This window comes from Heterodontus francisci, chromosome 13 (assembly GCF_036365525.1).
Source record: "Heterodontus francisci isolate sHetFra1 chromosome 13, sHetFra1.hap1, whole genome shotgun sequence".
NCBI lineage: Eukaryota > Metazoa > Chordata > Chondrichthyes > Heterodontiformes > Heterodontidae > Heterodontus > Heterodontus francisci.
In genome coordinates, this window is record NC_090383.1 from 41322433 (window position 1) to 41342359 (window position 19927).

Consider the following 19927-nt stretch of genomic DNA (forward strand, 5'->3'; position numbering starts at 1 on the left):
TTCATTCGGGCCCTGTATTCTTCTTAAACCATGTTTGCTGTAGGACACTTCTCTCTTGGGGTTCATGTGTCTTCAGTAGATTCAGAGGCTTGTGAGAAAGGGATGGGTGCAGACAGGAGAGATCTTCTCAGTCCAGGAGCAAACAGCTTTCTGCCCAAACTGTTTGCACAAATTCAAAAAAACTCAGGTTGCCCAGCAGGTTAGTCATGGGACGAGCTGGTTTGCCAATGTCCATTTGTGTATTCAGCTATCTTGGCAGTCAACCTGGAATGTGAGCTCCCCCACCTTCAACGTCCGGTGATCAAAAGTCCACTGTGGGCTGAATGTGTTAGGGAAAATGTCTTACCAGCCAAGGGTTCATTGTGGGTTGAATGTGTCAGGGAATGGCTGCTCTGTCCTTCCAAACACTATCTGTCAATTTGCAAAATGTCTTTCCAGCCAAGATCTGGCAACTTTTTGTTCTAAAGCAAGCCCTTTCTTCACTCCAGTAAGAGTTTAAAATCCATGTTCATGACAAAATTAATGTGCCTCATTCCTGGCAGGCAGGGGCCTAGCATGGCACCTCCACACCCAGTGGAATGAAATGCGATTTCAGACAAGCATTATAAGGGTCAAGAGAAAAATGTAAGATATAGAAAAAAACATGCATTTCTCTCATTCATAAATCCTAAAACTTATTACAGCCTGTCTTCTCTTTGTGCCAGTGCTGCTTTAATTGTCCTGCTTTTTGGCATCCCAATAAACATGTGGGGGGTTTTTTGGGAAGTATCTCTTCCGTTTGCCCATTTCCATGGCTACCTAGGGTCTTTGTTGCTGCTGAGGTAATTTTTTTTTTGAAAAAAGAGTCACTAGTAGACGGGTCTATCCTGAACTCTCTTTCAGTGCTTTGCTGAGTCATGCAAAGGCTTTTGACTTCAGGGGATGCGTGGTTTATTTTTTTTCGGACTATGGGCGAAGATTCTTTGCTAATCTCCCCTTTGTCCCAGAGGACACTCCTGCCTGCAGGTATTTGTGCAGACTCTACTGCACTTCCATGTGGCACTTCGACTAGGTGAGGCATCACCCTCACGGTTTCTCTGTCCACTAGAGGTCTTTCTTTGTCTCTGCAGGTTCCTGTAAATGCTGTCAGCAACTCTGATGGGGTGCTTCTAGTGTCTGCATTTACACACGAGGATGTGGGTTCTAACTTTCCGCATTTTTCGGGGTTGGCTGCCCAGACAGTAGGGGTTTTCATCCAGGATTCCTCCTGGACTTCTTTTAACCTGCCCTTTTGGTCACCTTTTCCCCTTCTCTGTCTAACCTTTTGGCAGCCTTGTGCCTGCCTGTCCCTTTTTGTTCTCAGTGAGGGTCCCTTACAGTTAACCAGCCCTCTGCTGGAGGGTCCTCCCAAGAGGAGTTAGGGGTGCAGGTTTCACTGTAGGTTGGGGTTTCCCCTCAACCTAGCACATCTGGCAACTCCTGCAGTACTCCACATCTTTGTGGAGTTTTGGCCAGTCAAACTGTCTTATGCGGGCTTTTGTCTTTCATATACCGGCATGTACAGCCACTCCAGTCTCTAGTCTCCAAGACCTCTGCAGCACCACTAACTACTGAACTACTGCCCACTTTTTGCTCTCAGGTCTGTGAGGAGAACTCAATTTCCTCATCAGTACCTCATTCTTTAAATAGTAGCAATCAGGAACTCCCTCTGCTTCGCTTTCAGACTGGGCAGCCCGTGCTAACTCTCGCAATACCGCCTCAGCTAGGGAAAATCCATTTAATTCATTCCCTGGGTTTCCTAACTTTCAAAGAAAGTCTCGGACAGGCAGACCTCATGGTCATTTGCTTGCAGTGCCAATGCAGTCTCCTCTGGGGGAGATGGTTTGATCATGGCCTGACCCACTACACATTCAGGGAAATTGCAAGGGTCCATCTCCTGCCACTGCCCTGTCTCTCTGACCTCCTGCAGTCTTTTTTTCACTACTTGGGGTGGGGGTGGGGGGGCTACCACCTTCACCCCTGCCAGATCATTACCTAAGAGCAGGTCAACCCTGTCCACAGGCAAACTAGGGATAATCCCTGCAGTCACCAGTCCCGAAACTAGATCGCACTCCAGGTGCAGGCATACACTGCCCTCCAATACCATTCACCACCATTTTGGTGTTCACTGTACTCTCTGGGCAAAGGTCAGGCCTTTTCCCAGTTAAAGGGATCTAGTGACCCCTGTGTCCCTGAGAATCACTATGGGCTTGCTTGCCCCACTCGAGGGGTATGTGGTTACTCTCCCTTCAGACACTAAACCCTGATAACCCTCAGGAACCCCATTAAATTTTCCTGCACTTGCAGTGGGAGACTTCCTAGGTCTCACTCTTACTGCAGTTAAAGCCACAGCTTGTTCTGCTGTGCTTTCCATCAGGTTCTCTTCTTTACTGAGCAGGTGTGCCCTGATTAACAAAGAACAAAGAACAGTACAGCACAGGAACAGGCCATTCGGCCCTCCAAGCCTGCGCCGATCTTGATGCCTGCCGAAGCTAACACCTTCTGCACTTCCGGGGCCCATATCCCTCTATTCCCTTCCTATTCATATATTTGTCAAGATGTCTCTTAAACGTCGCTATCGTATCTGCTTCCACCACCTCCCCTAGCAGCAAGTTCCAGGCACTCAAAGAACAAAGAAAATTACAGCACAGGAACAGGCCCTTCGGCCCTCCAAGCCTGCGCCGATCCAGATCCTCTATCTAAACATGTCACCTATTATCTAAGGGTCTGTATCTCTTTGCTTCCTGCCCATTCATGTATCTGTCTAGATACATCTTAAAAGACGCTATCGTGCCCGCGTCTACCACCTCCGCTGGTAACGCGTTCCAGGCACCCACCACCCTCTGTGTAAAAAAACTTGCCTCGCATATCCCCTCTAAACTTTGACCCTCGCACCTTAAACCTCTGTCCCCTAGTGACTGACTCTTCCACCCTGGGAAAAAGCTTCTGACTATCCACTCTTTCCATGCCGCTCATAACTTTGTAAACCTCTATCATGTCGCCCTTCCACCTCCGTCGTTCCAGTGAAAACAATCTAAGGTTCTGTACAGCTGCAGCATGACTTGCCAATTTTTATACTCTATGCCCCGACCGATGAAGGCAAGCATGCCGTATGCCTTCTTGACTACCTTATCCACCTGCGTTGCCACTTTCAGTGACCTGTGGACTGTACGCCCAGATCTCTCTGCCTGTCAATACTCCTAAGGGTTCTGCCTTTACTGTATACCTCCCACCTGCATTAGACCTTCCAAAATGCATTACCTCACAACCCTACAGGTTTTCCCTTTAGTTTCCAGCAGTCAGCTCTTAAATGCCCTGCTTTATTACAATGGAAGCACACAGGTCTCTGGGTCTCACTCTTGCTCACAGCACCTTCTTTTTTGGCTAGAGGAGGGCCCCCTGTATCTCATGCTTTCCTTTCTCTCCCAGGACTGCTTGGGCTCTTATCACCTCCCCATCCTTTGTCCCTTTTGGATTTGTGGGGCTGCCTAGGAACAGTTCTCACCTGGGAAACCCACTTATAAATTAAAGCAAACTCATCAGCCAGGACGGCAGTTTGCCAGGCTCTCTGGACCTGCTGTTTCTCAACATAGGTCTTTATGGAGAGTGGGAGAGAGTGTTTAAATTCCTATAACAAAATTACTTCTGTGAGATTCTCATAGCTGAGCTGTACTTTAAGAGCCCTCAGCCACTGGTCAGAAGCCAGCTGCTTACTTCTCTCAAACTCCAGATAAGTTTGATTAGCTTGCTTCTTGAGGGTTCTAAACTTCTGGCAATAGGCTTTGGGTACTAATTCAAATGCCCTGCAGATAGCATTTTAGGTCAGTTCATAATCTGATAAACTCTCATCTGACAACAGGGAATAAACCTCATGGGCTTTTCCAGTTAGCTTGCTTTGTAGTAAAAGAGGCTGGCCATTTTAGCTGCCTTGTCAGTTTCTCAAAGGACACAAAAAAATTCTTCTACATCCTTCTCATTGAATTTTGGAATTAGTTGAGCTAGTTTTAACAATTTTGTACCCAGCCCAGATTTATGCTCCTCCATATTGGCCATGGGGTTACTCTGTCACCCCCTAGTTAACTCAAGCCACTTCAACTCACTCTCTCTTCGCATTCCTTCCAGAATATTCTTTCTCTCTCCCTCCCCTCAAATTCAAGTTTCCTCTGTTCCAATTGTATCTTTGCTGACAATACCCTGTCAGAGTCTGCTTCTAACCCTGTTTTTGCTTCTTCAGATTCAAGTCCTCATCAGGGAACTCCTCTTTGCTGGCAATGCTGCATTAACACCCCACACAGAAGAGTATCTGCAGAGACGCACCGACAGGGTTGCGGCTGCCTGCAACGAATTTGGCATAAGCATCAGCCTCAAGAAAACAAACATCATGGGACTGGACGTCAGAAATGCTCCATCCATCAATATCGGCGACTACGCTCTAAAAGTGGTTCAAGAGTTCACCTACCTAGGCTCAACTATCACCAGTAACCTGTCCCTCGATGCAGAAATCAACAAGCGCATGGGAAAGGCGTCCGCTGCTATGTCCAGACTGGCCAAGAGGGTGTGGGAAAATGGCGCACTGACATGGAACACAGAAGTCACTGTAGAGTCCTTGATTGTAGGTAGATCTTGCTTTTCATTGGGGCCCAGTATTCTTCTTAAACGTTTTTCGCTGTAGGAGACTTTTCTCTCTTGGGGTTCATGTGTCTTCAGTGGATTCAGAGGCTTGTGAGAAAAAGATGGGAGCAGACAGGAGCAATCAGCTTTCTGCCCAAACTGTTTGCACAAATTCAAAAAACTCAGGTTGCCCAGCAGGTTAGCCACGTGACTAGCTGGTTTGATCATGTCCATTTGTGCATTCAGCCACCTTAGCAGTCAACCTGGAATGCAAGCTCTCTCATGTTGAACATCCAGTGATCAAAAGTCCATTGTGGGTTGAATATGTGAGGGGAAATGTCTTTCCAGCTAAGGGTTCATTGTGGGTTGAATGTGTCAGGGAATGGCTGCTTTGTCCTTCCAAACACTGTCTGTTAATATGCAAAATGTCTTTCCAGCCAAGATCTGGCAACTTTTTTTTGACGCACCTGGCACACATACAGCAGCGGAACAGAAACTGCCATGACAATTAGTAAATTAGGAAAGTTTGACTACTGGGAAATGGTGTAGAGCACCTATGGAACCGTGGGAGAGCACCTATGGTATCGCGTCTACATGTTCTGTGATAGCTCGAGGTGTAATACTATGCGTTCTACTAATTATAATGAGTGGTTAAGGTTAATGCTCAGGAAATTGGGTCACCAGGCTAATACTTATTTTTATTCTTTCATGGGATGTGAGTGTCACTGGCAAGGCCAGCATTTGTTGCCCATACCTAATTGCCCTTGGGAAGCAGGTGGTGAGCCACCTTCTTGAACCACTGCAGTCCATCTGGTGCAGGTAGTCGCACAGTGCTATTAGGAAGGGAGTTCCAGAATTTTAATTCAGCGACAGTGAAGGAATGGTGTTTTGGCTTGGAGGGGAACTTGCAGGTGGTGATGTTCCCATGCCTCTGCTCCCCTTGTCCTTCTAGGTGGTAGAGGTCACAGGTTTGAAAGGTGCTGGCGAAGGAGCCTTGGTGAGTTGCTGCAGTACATTTTGTATAGGGTACACACTGCTACCACTGTACATCGGTGGTGGAAGCAGTGAATGTCTAATATGGTGGATAGGGTACCGATCAAGCGGACTGCTTTGTCCTGGATGGTGTCAAGCTTCTTGAGTGTTGTTGGAGCTGCACTCATCCAGGAAAGTGGAGAGTATTCCATCACACTCCTGACTTGTGCCTTGTAGATGGTGGACAGGATTTGGGGAGACAGGAAGTGAGTTACTCACCTCAGAATTCCCAGTCTCTGATCTGATCTTGCAGCCACAGTACTTATATGGCTGGTTCAGTTCAATTTCGGGTCAATGGCAACTCCCAGGATGTTGATAGTGGGGGATTCAGCGACGGTAATGCCATTGAATGTCAAGGAGCGATGGTTAGATTCTCTCTTGTTGGAGATCGTCATTGCCTGGCGCAAATGTTACTTGTTAATTATCAGCCCAGACCTGAATGTTGTCCAGTTCTTGCTGCATATGCTTTAGTATCTGAAGAGTTGTAAGTGGTACTGAACATTATGCAATCATCAGCAAACATCCCTACTTCTGACCTTCTGATGGAGGGAAGGTCATTGATGAAGCAGCTGAAGATGGTTGGGCCTAGGGCACTGCCCTAAGGAACTCCTGCAGTGATGTCCTGGAGGTGAGATGATTTGACTTCCAACAACCACAACCATCTTCCTTTGTGCTAAGTATGATTCCAACCAGTGGAGAGTTTTCCCCCCTGATTCCCATTGACTTCAATTTGTCTAGGGCTCCTTGATGCCACACTCAGTCAAATGCTGCCTTGATGCCAAGGGCAGTCACTCCCACCTCCCCTCTTGAGTTCAGCTCTTTTGTCCATGTTTGGACCAAGGCCGTAATGAGGTCAGGAGCCAAGTGGTGCTGGCAGAAGCCAAGCTGAGCATCAGTGAGCAGGTTATTGCTGATTAAGTGCCACTTAATAGCACTGCCGAAGACACGTTCCATCACTTTGCTGATGAACGAGAGGAGGCTGATGGGATGTTAATTGGCCAGATTAGATTTGTCCTGCTTTTTGTGTAAAGGACCTTCTTGGGCAATTTTCCACATTATTGGGTAGATGCCAGTGTTGTAGCTGTACTAGAACAGCTTGGCTGGTGATATGGCTAGTTCTGGAGCACAAGTCTTCAGTACTGCTGCCGGGATGTTGTCAAGGCCCATAATCTTTGCAGTATCCAGTGCTTTGAGCCGTCTCTTGATATCACGTGGAGTGAATCAAATTGGCTGAAGATTGGCATCTGTGATGCAGGGAACCTCAGGAGGAGTCTGAGATAAACCATCCACTTGGCACTTCTGGCTGAAGCTGGTTGCAAATGCTTCAGCCTCTTCTTTTGCACTAATGTGCTGGGCTCCCCCCATCAGTGAGGATCAGGATATTTATGGAACCTCCTCCTCCTGTTAATTGTTTAATCATCCACCACCATTCACAACTGGATGTGGCAGGACTGCAGAGCTTTGATTTGATCCACTGGTTGTGGGATTGCTTAGCTGTGTCTATTGCATGCTGCTTCTGCTATTTGGCATGCAAGTAGTCCTTGTGTTGTAGCTTCATCAGGTTGACATCTCATTTTTAAGTATGACTGGTGCTGCTCCTGGCATGCCCTCCTGCACTCTTCATTGAACTAGGGTTGATTCCTTGGCTTGATGGCAGTAGTAGAGTGAGGGATATGCCAGGCTATGAGGTTACACATTGTGATTGAATACAATTCTGCTACTGATGATGACCCAAAGTACCTCATGGATGCCTAGAGCACCTCATGGATGCCTAGTTTTGAGTTGCTAGATCTGTTCTGAATCTATCCTAATGGTTTGAGAATTCACAGGAGCATTATCAAACAAATTTTGACACCAAGCTACATGAGATACTAATGACCGAAATTTGGTCGAAGTGCTAGGTTTTAAGGAACATACGAAAGGAGGCGGGGGAGGCGGAGAAGATTACAGAAGAAATTCCAGATTTTAGGACCTAGGCAGCTAAAGGCACAGCCTCCAATGGTGATTTAACATTGGGGATGCATCGGAGACCAGATTTGGAGGAGTGCAGAAATCTCATGATGGTTGGAGGAGATTACAGAAAAGTAGGGGTGGGGGGCAGGGTGTGAGGCAAGATCATGCAGGGATTTGAAAACAAGAAAGCGAACTTTAAATCTGAGGCATTAGCAGGTCGGGAGCCAGTCAGCAAGCACAGAGGCGATGGGTGAATGGGACTTAGTGCATACAGTAGGCTAGGGTGCACTGTTACTTCTACTCCAATATCTGGATTCAAATTTAACGCAGACTTCATGCCGGTTCTTTCATGGGAGAATACCCTGTTGATTCTTGTCTGATGTCAGTGACGTCACAGGAAAACTGTGACCTGATTGGCTGGTAGGGAATCTGCACTGAATTTGAAAATAAAACATTGATTAAAATTGATTAAAACCCCAATTAACTAATTAATTAATAAGTAGAGGAGGAACTAAACCGGAGGGAGGAGATTACTGTATTTAGCATTTAATATTTATAGTAGAAATCTAGCGCTAGGGACCATATAGTTAATTGTAACTTAATTTAGTAAGGATTTAATAAGTATTTAAGTATTTATTTTAAATTAACTTATGAATTATTGCTAGAAATGTCGTTTCAAGCGTTTCACCTGTGAGATGTGGGAGGTCCGTGACGCTTCCAGCGTTCCGGACGACTACATCTGCAAGAGGTGTACCCAGTTGCAGCTCCTCACAGACCACATGGATCGGTTGGAGCAGCAATTGGATGCTCATAGGAGCATGCAGGTGGCAGAAAGCATCGTAGACAGGAGTTTTAGAGAGGTGGTTACACTTAGGAGCATGCAGGTGGCAGAAAGTATCATAGACAGGAGTTTTAGAGAGGTGGTTACACCCAAGGTGCAGGCACATAGATGGGTGACCGCTAGAAGGGGCAGGCACTCAGTGCAGGAATCCCCTGTGGCTGTCCCCCTCTCTAACAAGTATATTGTTTTGGGTACTCCTGGAGGGGGGGGGGGGAGTGGGGGGGTGGCCTATCAGGGGAAAACAACAGCAGCAGCCAGAGCAGTGGCAGCACGGCTGGCATTGTTGTTCAGGGAGGGACAAAGTGCAGAAGAGCAATAGTGATAGGGGACTCTATAGTCAGGGGCACAGATAGGTGCTTCTGTGGACGTGAAAGAGACTCCAGGATGGTATGTTGCCTCTCTGGTGCCAGGGTCAAGGATGCCTCTGAACGGACAGGGGACATTCTGAAGGGGGAGGGTGAGCAGCCAGAGGTTGTGGTACACATTGGTATTAACGACATAGGCAGGAAGAGTGACAAGGTCCTGCAGGGGGAGTTCAGCGAGTTAGGTAGAAAGTTTAAAAAAAAACAGGACCTCTAGGGTTGTAATCTCGGGATTACTCCCTGTGCCACGTGCCAGTGAGGTTAGAAATAAGAGGATAGTGCAGCTAAACACGTGGCTGAACAGCGCTGGTGTAGGAGGGAGGGTTTCAAATATCTGGATCATTGGGATGTCGTCCGGGACAGGTGGGACCTGTACAAGAAGGACGGGATGCATCTAAACTGGAGGGGCACAAATATCCTGGCTGCGAGGTTTGCTAGCGTCACTCAGGAGGGTTTAAACTAGTGTGGCAGGGGGGTGGGAACCAGAGCAAAGAACAGTACAGCACAGGAACAGGCCATTCGGCCCTCCAAGCCTGCGCCGATCTTGATGCCTGCCTAAACTAACACCTTCTGCACTTCCGGGGCCCATATCCCTCTATTCCCTTCCTATTCATGTATTTGTCAAGATGTCTCTTAAACGTCACTATCGTATCTGCTTCCACCACCTCCCCTGGCAGCAGGTTCCAGGCACTCACCACCCTCTGTAAAAAACTTGCCTCGCACATCCCCTCTAAACTTTGCCCCTCTCACCTTAAACCGATGTCCCCTAGTAACTGACTCTTCCACCCTGGGAAAAAACTTCTGAGTATCCACTCTGTCCATGCCGCTCATAACAGTAGGAGAGCAGGTGAAATAACTGAGGGGGAGCTAGTAAATCAGGCCAGTAAGACTAAGAGGAAGAGCAGGCAGGGAGATGTTGCTGAGCACAGCGGGACTGGTGTTCTGAAATACATTTGTTTCAATGCGAGAAGTATAACAGGTAAGGCAGATCAACTTAGAGCTTGGATTAGTACTTGGAACTATGATGTTGTTGCTATTACAGAGACGTGGTTGAGGGAAGGACAGGATTGGCAGCTAACTGTTCTGGGATTTAGAAGCTTCAGGCGGGATAGAGGGGGATGTAAAAGGGGTGGGGGAGTTGCATTAGTGGTTTAGGAGGATATCACAGCTGTACTGCGGGAGACTTAGTAGTTGGCAGGAAAAAAGACAGAGGCGCAAGGGGAGAGCCAACTGTGCAACAGCCCCGACAAACAAATTTCTCTGCAGCACCTGTGGAAGAGCCTGTCACTCTAGAATTCGCCTTTATAGCCACTCCAGGTGCTGCTTCACAAACCACTGACCACCTCCAGGCGCGTATCCATTGTCTATCGAGATAAGGAGGCCAAAGAAGTACTGCGGGAGGACACCTCGGAGGGCTCATGCAGCAAGGCAATATGGGTAGAGCTCAGGAATAGGAAGGGTGCAGTCATGATGTTGGGGGTTTACTACAGGCCTCCCAACAGCCAGCGGGAGATAGAGGAACAGATATGTAGACAGATTTTGGAAAGATGTAAAAGCAACAGGGTTGTTGTGGTGGGTGATTTTAACTTCCCCTATCTTAACTGGGACTCACTTAGTGCTAGGGGCTTGGATGGGGCAGAATTTGTAAGGAGCATCCAGGAGGGCTTCTTGAAACAATATGTAGATAGTCCAACTAGGGAAGGGGCCAGACTGGACCTGGTATTGGGGAATGAGCCCGGCCAGGTGGTCGAAGTCTCAGTAGGGGAGCATTTCGGGAGCAGTGACCATAATTCCGTAAGTTTTAAGGTACTTGTGGATAAAGATAAGAGTAGTCCTCGGGTGAACGTACTAAATTGGGGGAAGGCTAATTATAACATTAAGAGGCAGGAACTGAAGAATTTAGATTGGGGGTGGCTGTTTGAGGGTAAATCAACATCTGACATGTGGGAGTCTTTCAAACGTCAGTTGATTAGAATCCAGGACCAGCATGTTCCTGTGAGGAAGAAGGTTAAGTTTGGCAAGTTTCGGGAACCTTGGATAACGAGGGATATTGCGAGCCTCGTCAAAAAGAAAAAGGAAGCATTCGTAAGGGCTAGAAGGCTGGGAACGGACAAAGCCCTTGAGGAATATAAAGAAAGTAGGAAGGAACTTAAGCAAAGAGTCAGGAGGGCTAAAAGGGGTCATGAAAAGTCATTGGCAAACAGGATTAAGGAGAATCCCAAGGCTTTTTATATGTATATAAAGAGCAAGAGGGTAGCCAGGGAAAGGGTTGGCCCACTCAAGGTCAGAGGAGGGAATCTATGTGTGGAGCCAGAGGAAATGGGCGAGGTACTAAATGAGTACTTTGCATCACCAAAGAGGAGGACTTGGTGGATGATGAGTCTGGGATCTACCCCAGAATACTGAGGGAGGCAAGGGAGGAAATTGCTGGGGCCTTGACAGAAATCTTTGCATCCTCATTGGCTACAGGTGAGGTCCCAGAGGACTGGAGAATAGCCAATGTTGTTCCTTTGTTTAAGAAGGGTAGCAAGGATAATCCAGGAAATTATAGGCCGGTGAGCCTTAAGTCAGAGGTAGGGAAATTATTAGAGAGGATTCTTCGGGACAGGATTTACTCCCATTTGGAAACAAATGGACTTATTAGCTAGAGGCAGCATGGTTTTGCGAAGGGGAGGTCGTGTCTCACTAACTTGATCTAGTGTTTTGAGGAAGTGACGAAGTTGATTGATGAAGGAAGGGCAGTGGATGTTGTCTACATGGACTTTAGTAAAGCCTTTGACAAGGTCCCTCATGGTAGACTGGTACAAAAGGTGAAGTCACATGGGTTCAGAGATGAGCTGGCAAGATGGATACAGAACTGGCTCGGTCAGAGAACACAGAGAGTAGCAATGGAAGGGTGCTTTTCTGAATGGAGGGATGTGACTAGTGGTGTTCCTCAGGGATCAGTGCTGGGACCTTTGCGCTTTGTAGTATATATAAATGATTTGGAGGAAAATGTAGCTGGTCTGATTAGTAAGTTTGCGGATGACACAAAGGTTGGTGGAGTTGCGGATAGTGATGAGGATTGTCAGAGGATACAGCAGGATATAGAGCAGTTGGAGACTTGGGCGGAGAAATGACAGATGGAGTTTAATCCGGACAAATGTGAGGTAATGCATTTTGGAAGGTCTAATGCAGGTGTGACCACCTCTAGGCGCTTACCCATTGTCTCTCGAGACAAGGAGGCCAAAGAAAGAAAGAATGCAGGTGGGAAGTATACAGTAAATGGCAGAACCCTTCGGAGTATTGACAGGCAGAGAGATCTGGGCGTACAGGTCCACAGGTCACTGAAAGTGGCAACGCAGGTGGATAAGGTAGTCAAGGCGGCATACAGCATGCTTGCCTTCATCGGTCGGGGCACAGAGTCTTAAAATTGGCAAGTCATGCTGCAGCTGTACAGGACCTTAGTTAGGCCACACTTGGAATATTGCATGCAATTCTGGTCACTACACTACCAGAAGGACGGTGGAGGCTTTGGAGAGGGTACATAATGCTCTGCTCCTCTTACCCCTTCCCTTCTGAGCAACAGGGACAGACTCTGCGCCAGAGACCTGTATCCCATTGCCTACCCCTGGTAAGTCGTCTCCCCCAACAGTATCCAAAACGGTATACCTGTTGTTCACCAATGCCCTGTATAACTGAAGCATAACATCCTTACTTTTATTTTCAATTCTTCTCATCATAAAGGATAGCATTCCATTAGCCTTCTTTATTCATTGCTGCAGTTTTGGTCACCTTATTTAAGGAAGGATATGAATGCGTTGGAGGTGGTTCAGAGGAGGTTTACTAGATTGATACCTGGAATGAGCGGGTTGTCTTTTGAGTAAAAGTTGGACAGACTGGGCTTGTTTTCACTGGAGTTTAGAAGAGTGAGTGGAGACTTGATTGAAGTACATAAGATCAAGAATGGTCTTGACAAGGTGGATGTGGAAAGGATGTTTCCTCTTGTGGGTGAGTCCATAACGAGGGGGCACCATTTTAAAATTTGGATTGCCCTTTTAAGACAGAGATGAGGAGAAATTTTTTCTCTGAGGGTTGTGCGACTTTGGAGCACTCTACCTCAGAAGGTGGTGGAGGCAGGGTCATTGAATAATTTTAAGGTGGGGGTAGATAGATTCTTGTTAGGCAAGGGAATCAAAGGTTATCGTGGGTAGATGGGAGTGTGGAATTCCAGACACACACACATCAGCCATGATCTTCTTGAAAGGCGGAGCAGGCTAGAGGGGTCGAATGGCCTACTTCTCATAATTCGTGTTCGTATGTTTGTATCATGGGATATCTCTCCCTGCTGCACAAACTCCTTAGCATTAAATGTGGCCATTTCTTTTGTTCCTAGCACTGTAGAGGAAAACAGAAGAGTACAAGAAAACCTGTTTGTTTACCCTTCCACAATTTAGAGGTCAATTTTCCCTCCCGTTTTCCAAATTTCCCGTTTGTCTGGCAGTTCAGATCCCAGACAAGCCCCCAATTGGTTACGGCCACCTGGTGAGGGTGGTTTGCACTGTTCAACTCCCACCTGACTGCAGCAAGTATTTTTTGGTTATGAGGGTATAACCCTAACTTGTTTTATTTGTCAAATGAACAGCTGCCTTGTGGGCGTCTCGGGAGAGACCACGGCTAAGGGAGTAAACCCTAACAGAAAATCCGGAGTGGAACCCCGTAGGCGGTCATGTGTCACCTTTGGCATGTTTCCGGCAGTTCCTGCAGCCATACCGGTGCCAAACGTCGTGCTCTGCACTCCTTTGGACCCCACCAGAAAGGCCGAGAGGGGGGTTTTGACGCTTGGGCAACTCTCAACCTCCATACATTCGCCCAGGCATGCGCCATGGAGAGGTCACTCCATAGTTGCCTCACAGCGACTGACACCACTGACCACCTCTAGGCGCTTACCCATTGTCTCTCGAGACAAGGAGGCCAAAGAAGAAAGGTTTGAGAATTGCATTGTACATTATTGTTCACTTGAGACTAGTATGCACACATGAGCCAGCAGAGGGAGCTGAAAGAGAAAGTGAAAATAGCACAGAATAAAGACTCAATTATGTTACATCGTGCTGACACTGTCTTTGCTTCATATTTCTTACGAAACTCCGCTAAACCTTGCTCCAGTCCCAAGAACATCACAATGACGATGAGGTAAAAAGAAAAAGGATAGTGGAAAACTGGAAACATTGCTTTCAGGTATGAAATTTTTGGAAAGCTTTTGTCTACTTTTATAGACAGCATTTTAAGTTGGAGACTGTTAGAGTGACATGCTGGAAGCATATACAGTGTACACTCACACACAGATCTCTCCAAAATCACCATCCTATCATTGGAGAGAAGTTCCTCGGAAAGGAAGGTGATCCCAGATCCTTGATCACGCATTGTCACTGCATTGTTGGTGTGGTCTATGCCCAACCTACCACCTTTTGATTGCATTCAGAGCCATCATCTGTATCCCCATGTTGGCAAAAGTGGTTGCAATATTTCAAAGGTACTATGGCAGGTTTCACAATCACAGAAGACAGAAGGAAAAAGGCCTTGCTTCTGCACTATGGAGGTTAACAGTTAGAAGATATCTTTGAGAATACGACTTAGCAAAAAATTCACTAACGACCTACTTTACACCCAAGAAAAACACCATATATGAAACCATTGTCTTCCAACACACTACACAAGTAGCAAATGAGACAATTGATCAATATTGCAGGCGATTGAGGCAACTAGCAACCAAATGTGACTTTGGTGATGTTGAACATGTTGAATGAGAAATTAAAACACAAATATTCCAAGGCTGTCTCTCCAGTCAACTATGCTGAAAAGCACTTGAGAAAGACAGAAAGCTGTCAGAGTGGCTGGAGTTAGCAAGATCATTATTGCTGTCAGAGTCCAGAGCTACTGAAGTTGAGGCTGCTAACAGTAACTACTACAATCCAAGTTCAACTCCTGTTAACACTATTCATCGCTCACATGTCAGGAAACCACCTGCAAAGCGAAAACAGCTGTCTCACAAACAGAGTTGCAACTTAGCCAAAGAATGTTTCCACTGTGGCGGTGCTAGCCCACACAGTGTGTCCTGCTACTGGCAAATAGTTTAGTTTAGTTTAGAGATACAGCACTGAAACAGGCCCTTCGGCCCTCCGAGTCTGTGCCGACCATCAACCACCCATTTATACTAATCCTACACTGATCCCATATTCCTACCACATCCCCACCTGTCCCTATATTTCCCTACCACCTACCTATACAAGTGGCAATTTATAATGGCCAATTTACCTACCAACCTGCAAGTCTTTTGGCTTGTGGGAGGAAACCAGAGCACCCGGAGAAAACCCACGCTGACACAGGGAGAACTTGCAAACTCCACACAGGCAGTTCCCAGAATCGAACCCGGGTCGCTGGAGCTGTGAGGCTGCAGTGCTCGCCAATGTGCCGCCCACTTTTTTTTTCTTGCAGATTCCTTATATACACTACAGAACTTATTCTCCTACCTAAGGTACCTAAATAGTGTATAGCCTGTGGAAATCCCAACCACTTTGCTCATGTTTATCATTCATCAGTAAATTAAACTAACACCAATACCACTAGGAGGCTGCCATGTATGCGTACCACAGCAAAGAAGCAAGAGAATGTAGCTAATTTAGAGGCGCATGACCCTGAACATCCTTTTGTTATCTCTCTCAGACGACAGCAAACAACCACGTGTGACAGTGACTATTGGCTGATCGGATGTAGATGCTCTCATAGGCACAGCAGCATCTGTCTATGTCATGGCAGACAAAACATTCAACCAACTTCAGGATTGCCCCATTCTCTGCAAACCAGGGAATACAAACATTTTCCCTTACAACAGTGACAAACCACTGAAAATTCTCAAAACTTATGAAACACCATTCTCATTCAAAGACGCTCGAATGAAAGCTCTATTCTAAGTCATATCTGGAGAATGTGACACACTTATCAGTTTCCACACAGCAACAGATCTGCACATAATAGGTCACATACGCAATTCCTTCACATAACAAAAACACTCTCTAACGGTATGCTGATCACTTCACTGGTATCGGAAAGCTGAAATGTGTTACATGCAGGTTGCATGTAGACCCTAACGTGCCCCCAGTTGTACATCAATTCGATGAATACCATTTCATGTCAGGAAACAGACAGAGAAGTAACTTCAACACCTACTTGACCTTGACATTATTGAGAAAGACGGGGATGAAACTACCCCTTGAGTCTCACCCATACAAGTCATCAAGAAACCAAACAGTGAGAATCAGATTAGAATCTGCGATCACCAAACCAAGCCACACAACAAGAAAGACACTCGACACCGACAATCAATGATATCATAGAGAAAATGAATGGTGCTGAACACTTCGCTAAACTTGACCTCAGTGCAGGCTATCATCAAATTGAGCTTGCAGTAGAATCGAGATATCTTAGTGTATTCTCTATTCACATCAGTCTTCTCAATACAAGAGGCTCAACTTTGGAGTCAACTCAGCAGCTGAGCTATTTCAGTGCTTGATTCAATCTGCACTTCAAGGACTTGAAGGCACGCTGAGCATCAGTGATGACATTCTCATCTATGGCCACACTGAAAAGGAACTCGAGGCATGCCTAAAAGCATGCCTACGACGTCTCAGAGAATGTAACCTCACCTTGAACAAAGACAAGTGCTTGTTTAATGAAAGAAAAATTAAATTCTTTGGTCATGTGTTCAGTGGTGAAGGAGTATCACCAGATCCATGGAAAGTTGAAGCCATTGAGAACGTTGTGGACCGTACAAATCCTGACCTCACTACGCTACATGCCCCCCTACATGCTCTGACAAGACAGTCCACCAAGAGGGAATGGATTAAATCACACAAACATGTGGTATTCTAGATCAAATGACATTTCTCAGAAAGTTGAACAAATGCCTGTTTCGATGTTGAGAAAACCATACAGCTAGTTGTGGATGCAATTCTCGTACAGAAATACAAAACTGGCAACCCATCAATCGTTGCGATGGCAAGCAGATCATTAATGCCTGTCAAGCAATGTTATTCGCAAACAGAGAGCGAAGTGCTCTCAGTCACATGGGGTATCTTATACTTTCACCTCTACTTATACAGAAGCGAGTTTAAAGTAATACCTGATCATAGATCACTAGTGAGTTTGTTCAACAATCCACATAGCAAACCACCCACTCGAATAGAACTTTGGATACTCAAACTGCAAGAGTTCACATTGAGAATCAGCCAGACAAGCTCAACCTAGTGGATTGCCTTTCATGACATCTGCTGCCAATAGTCAGTCCTACTAGTCATGAGGAAACGGCTGCCGAACAACATCTTAACTACATAAGCATAAATGCGATGCCAAAGTCGCTAAAATTAGCTGACATCAAAGCAGCAACAAAACAAGGTGAGGCTCTGCTACTATGTATGAAGGCTATAGAAGCACGAAACTGGAAAGATGTGATCGGGAGAGTGTTTACAAACAAAATTGGTCACACACTACAAGGTCTTCACAATGTTAGAAATGAGCTCACCGTTACAACCAGATCTGATCTCATATTACACAACAATTGTGTTGTCATTCCACACTCATTGAGGGAATGTGTTATTGGTATAGCACATAAAAGACACCAGGGAATAGTCAAAACCAAACAACTACTTAAGAAAAAGGTATGGTCCCCAAGAACAAAGAACAGTACAGCACAGGAACAGGCCATTCGGCCCTCCAAGCCTGCGCCGATCTTGATGTCTGCCTAAACTAAAACCTTCTGCACTTCCGGGGACCGTATCCCTCTATTCCCATCCTATTCATGTATTTGTCAAGATGCCTCTTAAACGTCGCTATCGTACCTGCTTCCAACACCACCCCCGGCAGCAAGTTCCAGGCACTCACCACCCTCTGTGTAAAGAACTTGCCTCGCACATCCCCTCTAAACGTTGCCCCTCTTACCTTAAACCTATGCCCCCTAGTAACTGACTCTTCCACCCTAGGAAAAAGCTTCTGACTATCCACTCTGTCCATGCCGCTCATAACTTTGTAAACCTCTATCATGTCATCCCTCCACCTCTGTCGTTCCAGTGAAAACAATCCAAGTTTATCCAACCTCTCCTCATAGCTAATGCCCTCCAGACCAGGCAACATCCTGGTAAATCTCTTCTGTACCCTCTCCAAAGCCTCCACATCCTTCTGGTAGCGTGGCGACCAAGAATTGACTGTATGGTACAGCACAAAATCAATCAGTGCTTGCCACGTCAAGTAACCACAATGTCAAATCTTCATGATCCTCCCAAGATGTCCAAACTACCTCCAGGACCATGGATTGAAGTTAGCGTTGACTTTGCAGATTTGCCCACAGGTGAACACCTGCTTGTTGATATTGACGACTACAGCAGATTCCCAATCGTAGAATTAGTTATCTCAACTTCAACAAAAGCAGTCTTCCCAAAGCTTAACCAGATCTTCACCTTGTTTGAAATCCCTCAAATGGTAAAAAGTGACAATGGACCCCAAATCAACAGCGATGAATTCAGCAAATTCGTGAACTATCTAGGGTTCACTCATTGAAAAATCACACCCCATTGGCCAAGAGCTATTGGAGAACTCAAGATTTGTGCAAATCTTTAAAAAGTGATACATGCAGCTGAGAACAAGTCATGGAAGCAAGAGCTATATCACCTTCTTCGTAATTACAGAGCGACTCCTCATTCAACTTTTGGAAAAGCTCCAGCTACACTCATCTTTGCACCTCCTATGCAGCAAACATCTCCCTGAGCTACTCTGTGGAGCTAATGATCAACATGTACACAAACGCAATCAAGAACAGAAGGATCAAACTAAAGTAAATGCAGAGAGAACCATGAAATTCAGAGCTACACCGCTTAAGCCAGGAGATAAAGTACTTGTGAAACATGATGGTCATATTGGAAAACAAACAACCCCTTATGACATCCAACCATTTATTGTGACCAACACAAAATGATCAATGATCATCACTGAGCACGTTCACAGATCATCACAAAAAAACATGTCATTCTTCAAAGCACTGAAAACACCACTTGTAAGCATTGAACCCGATTCCAATATCGACATCTCAGATGAAGAACTTGATTCAAATGAGACTACACCTGATGTCAGATGATACCCACTCAAGAGAAAACGTCCCCTATACTTAAGTGACTATGTCACAAATTGAACTATTTATGTTTAAGTTTATTGTTTACATATTTGGAGACAAACTATGGAAGCATGTTATTTCTCTCCTTTACTAAGAAGGGGAGGGATGTAGTGTCTTGAGAACTGCATTGTACAGATTGTTCACTTGAGGCTACCATGCACACATGAGCCAGCAGAGGGAGCTGAAAGAGAAAGTGACAGAAAACCAGAATAAAGACTTTTATGTTCAACGTCATGCCAACCCTGTCTCAGTCTTTGCCTCATATTTCTTACTAAACCCAGCTAAACCTTGCTCCAGTTCAGAGAACATCACACTATCCCATTTAGCACAGTGGTAGTACCGCACAACAAGCTGGAGGATATGCTCAGTGTGAGGCAGAACAGGTAAGGATGAGAGATTTCCTTCCCTAAAGGACATTCAAACGAGGGGGCACCATTTTAAAATTTGGATTGCCCTTTTAAGACAGAGATGAGGAGAAATTTTTTCTCTGAGGGTTGTGCGACTTTGGAGCACTCTACCTCAGAAGGTGGTGGAGGCAGGGTCATTGAATAATTTTAAGGTGGGGGTAGATAGATTCTTGTTAGGCAAGGGAATCAAAGGTTATCGTGGGTAGATGGGAGTGTGGAATTCCAGACACACACACATCAGCCATGATCTTCTTGAAAGGCGGAGCAGGCTAGAGGGGTCGAATGGCCTACTTCTCATAATTCGTGTTCGTATGTTTGTATCATGGGATATCTCTCCCTGCTGCACAAACTCCTTAGCATTAAATGTGGCCATTTCTTTTGTTCCTAGCACTGTAGAGGAAAACAGAAGAGTACAAGAAAACCTGTTTGTTTACCCTTCCACAATTTAGAGGTCAATTTTCCCTCCCGTTTTCCAAATTTCCCGTTTGTCTGGCAGTTCAGATCC

The 19927-nt window shown here is 45.9% G+C and overlaps 1 protein-coding gene across 5 annotated transcripts in view; it reads left to right on the plus strand.

The window, feature by feature from the left end:
- Positions 1–19240, plus strand: part of LOC137376342 (uncharacterized) — a 58194-nt gene extending 38954 nt beyond the window's left edge. For 4 of the 5 annotated variants that reach the window (XR_010976184.1, XR_010976181.1, XR_010976183.1 and 1 more), the window contains 3 exons: positions 4253–4630; positions 13963–14034; positions 15520–19240. Coding sequence is in view for 1 of the 5 variants with exons in the window: in XM_068044694.1 (XP_067900795.1) it covers positions 4253–4630; positions 13963–14034; positions 15520–15543 (474 nt within the window). In the remaining 4 variants the exon portion in view is untranslated. Of the gene's footprint in view, positions 1–4252; positions 4631–10007; positions 14035–15519 lie in introns of those variants that run through there. The other variant, XR_010976180.1, reaches the window with a different exon arrangement.
- Positions 19241–19927: the final 687 nt, after the last annotated feature.